Source organism: Etheostoma spectabile, chromosome 15, assembly GCF_008692095.1.
Source record: "Etheostoma spectabile isolate EspeVRDwgs_2016 chromosome 15, UIUC_Espe_1.0, whole genome shotgun sequence".
Lineage (NCBI taxonomy): Eukaryota > Metazoa > Chordata > Actinopteri > Perciformes > Percidae > Etheostoma > Etheostoma spectabile.
Window position 1 is genome coordinate 6,584,327 of NC_045747.1, and position 3,799 is coordinate 6,588,125.

Genomic DNA, 3,799 nt, shown 5'->3' on the forward strand with positions numbered 1-3,799 from the left:
GAAACAAACAGGTAGCCCAGCCAGAGGGCGGTGGTGCTATTGCGCACAAGGCGCTAACCCTGCGCAAACTATAACTGAATGCATGTTCTCTGATCAGTTGTTATGGATCAATGTGGAGGGAGAGATGATTTTTTTTTTACTTTAATACATCTGCAGGAACCTCAATGATGCTCCACTGGAGGCTCTGAAGTCTGTGCGCGCTGCGACGGATCAGTTTTGGAGTCGCCAGCAGTGCGCTTTAGCTGGACAGAGGACACACGATCACGAGGACAAGTCGCATCGTTTTCTTAAAGTTTTCTACCTTCTTTGCATGTATTTTTATCAGTGGATATCTTATTTTAAAGTACTCTACGTTTGAAGCTGTTTACATTGTGTGTGTTTTTTAATTATTTAATATGGGGGTAAGCGTGCGTATCCTACATAAATGTTTTCGCTCTGTAAGTTCAGCCCTGCGCCATCTCTCCTAAACTCTCATCTTTGCATTTAGTTAGTATATTTTAGCTGAACACTGTAGGGGTTTAAAACGCCAGTGGGAAATGGCCAGCGAGCGGAAGCCACGGCTTTGTGTCATGGTAAAAGCGGAGACCGGGTATGGATTTCACTTGCATGGTGAGAAAGGGAAGAGCGGACAATTCATTCGCAAAGTGGAGCCTGGCTCCCCTGCAGAAGCGACAGGACTGCGAGCCGGGGACCGAGTGGTTGCAGTGAATGGGGTTAACGTGGAAAAAGAGACACACCACCAGGCAAGTATCCTAAATGTACATTCATAGTTGTGGTTTTACCTCATTTGCCACAGGACGAACGTTATAGTTGCCAGTGCAGTGGTAGCCTATATCAACAGGTCACACTGGCTGGTGCGTGCATCCTGACACATCAGTGTGGCATGGGACGGTTTCATCAACATCAACATAGGCTTACCCTCCTCCTGGCGTGGGGGGAAACTTTTGGTTCAGCTTCTTTTTGAGCCCTTTTCTTCTTTTTGAGTTTGCCCACATGAAACCACATGTTGCTTTTATTGAAAACCTGCCTTTGCCATAGTTGCACTTTCACATGATCCATTTGTGACTAACCTGCACAATCCCTTTGTCTGGAAAGCAGGTAGTCACTTCAGAGGGCTTTAAGCAGGCTGAGAAGACTGTGTCCTGGCAGGGGGGTCAGCTAGAGACAGCAGGCACAGATAATAATTTCACCAAGCTCACAGACACAGAGGAACATCAGCAACCAACAACCTCACTGTATTTTAGGTTTCTCTGTAACCTTGTTGCATCAAAGATGAACACAACAACAAAAACTGTTTATTATTTTATTTGAAGCTCTCCGTAAATTTCTGCTCACATGGTGTTTGCAATTGTGGTTAACACAAAGGATGCTGGGCATCAGTTAATTGTGTTGTCAGATAATGATTTTACCTAAAGCCTACATATTAGATTTTAGAGAGCCCAGTATATTGAGGGATGTTTCTACCAAATTATTTAGATGTAAATTAATTATATAAAGGATTTATTCAAAGCATGCTTTGGTCTCATAATTGATTCCCAGGGCCCATGATTTCATTGAATGTTTTGTTTTGTCAGACAGAACCAAAGACATTCAATTGTTTTTAATGTTAAGACAGGGAAAATCATTTGAGAGGTTGGAACTATCAACAATTTTGCTTTGTGCCATCTTACAGTACATACACTTTGATATTTTGGTCAACGCTGACCTATTTCTATCACTAGTCTGATAGGCTACTGTACGCCCACATGTCTAAGAAGTGTGAATGTGTTAAATACTTTGGTTGTTGTAGCGCTGACCAGATGCTTTTAGAGGGACTGGTTAACCCAATAATGTTCATATTGATGTGATTGGACTGTTCTTCTGTAGCTGCAGTCTGTAGTGGTTCTCTGTAGCCAAATTTTGAGTTAATTTATTGTGCATTGACTTATTAGTTCTGTTGTTGCTTTTTCAAACAAAGTCACCAGTAAACTACCTTCCTATCCCATCCCTCAGGTGGTACAGCGGATCAAAGCTGTGGACAATGAGACCAGGTTGCTGGTGGTGGACCATGAGACGTATGAAAGTTTGCGCAGCCTCCGCCTCACAGCCACAGAGGATATGGCTGTCCTCAGGGCCGGGCTTCCTTCCTCCTCCTCTCCCCCGGCCTCCCCCTCACCTCCCCCATCTTCGGTCCCATCCTCCCCCAGCAAGAAGCGGGAGAATGGCTCGGTGTCCAAGCAGGTGCAGAAGCCCACCAGGAGGTCACCATCAAAGGCTGTGAAGAAGGTAAGCTGGCCCTCCTCCACCACAGCAGGATGCTAGAGGACATTGTACAGTCTCTAACTTGGTTATCTGTAAAGGTGTGTGATTTCTAGGGGAGGTCTATAGTGGATCTACATGTTAAGATGTGAGGTTTTCCTGTTTTGCTCAAATGTATCTCATTAGCTGCCGGCCTCCTGGTTGGTATAGAGAAATTGAGGTGCGCTCTCAGGCTCATAGAAGCTAATCTCATAGTCATATGTCAGTTAAGCACGTAAACCTACTAGCAACTAATGCTAATTAAAGATAATATGTAACATTTCCACATTAAAATGTCTAAAAATGACTAGACTTATATTATATATTTGGTTGTTATTGCGTACTTACATTATCCCTAATGTTTCCAACAATGTTTAAACACAGAGAAATAATTATATTCAAGGTTGGCTGTTCATGGCATCATATCCCTTCTGCACATGCGTCAGCATTGTAGTTGTCTGCCAGAACCTGTCATAAATTGACGTTTTATCCAGTTTTACCTATATATTTTAACCTGATGAAGGATATAACTCATCAGAAGTCTGGATCCTAAATTACCAGTTTATCAAGATAAGCAAATGTGTGACTTGCAGCCCCTCTAGGACAGTCTTTGTCCACAAGCATTCTTAGATATTTGTCAACTTGCAAACACAAGAGTTAAAAATACTAAACACATTAGCAAACAGATTGCACATAGTGAGTCATCCCTTTGAACGGATTCTCATCAGCTCCAACATGCTTTCACCCCAGTCTCTCGCTGCTTTGCCAGTTTCAGATTAGATTAGTAGGTATCATGCAAAATTTGATCCCGTTCTGCAGCCTTCCATGCATGTTAAGTGTGTCTGTTTGTTCATTAATGTGTGTGTCTTGGAGGAAGAAAATGGCTTGCTCAAAGCACTCCAGATGTTGTGTTAGAGGTCCAAGGTTAGAGGGCAAGAGAGGTCAGAGAGCGGACCCGTCAGAAGTTAAGAATCTGGCAACAGACAACACAGTGACTATGCAGAACAGGAAATCCACAGAAATCGTAAATAAATATGAATAAAGAAAGCTGGTTGGGAGATTCTGAATGCCTATAGATATGATATATATTGTAAAACAATAAAGTTTTACAGGCCATTCACATCTAATTGTCCTGTATTTTGCACATATTTACACATACTGCTTGTCACAGTTGGTTGCATAATTCTCAATAGTCATTTGATACAATTTTGTGATGTTTTTTTTATTCATTGTTTGGTTATTTCATGTCGACATAGACAGCAGGATGTGTTTCCGTCCGCTGTGTCTCTGCTGGGACGCAAATATCTGATCGGCTTTGGTTTCTCATGGCCCCGATCATCTAGTTGAGGCCGCTCAACTTCTGCTTTCTGCATTTACGCAAACATGTGTTTTCACTTAGGTTTGCCCTGCCTATATGTGAGCGGCACTCAGGCCCTACTTCTACAAGAGCAGTGACAGGGCCAATCAGTTAAATGTTAAGTGTGTGTGTGTGTGTGTGTGTGTGTGTGTGTGTGTGTGTGTG

General features: G+C 42.7%; 1 protein-coding gene across 1 annotated transcript in view; it reads left to right on the forward strand.

The window, feature by feature from the left end:
- Positions 1 to 3,799, forward strand: part of LOC116703606 (Na(+)/H(+) exchange regulatory cofactor NHE-RF2) — a 33,412-nt gene continuing 29,613 nt past the window's right edge. Inside the window, exons 1-2 of the mRNA XM_032538443.1 lie at positions 1 to 743; positions 1,993 to 2,265. Of these exons, the coding sequence (XP_032394334.1) occupies positions 537 to 743; positions 1,993 to 2,265 (480 nt within the window). The 5' untranslated portion in view covers positions 1 to 536. The remainder of the gene's footprint in view (positions 744 to 1,992; positions 2,266 to 3,799) is intronic.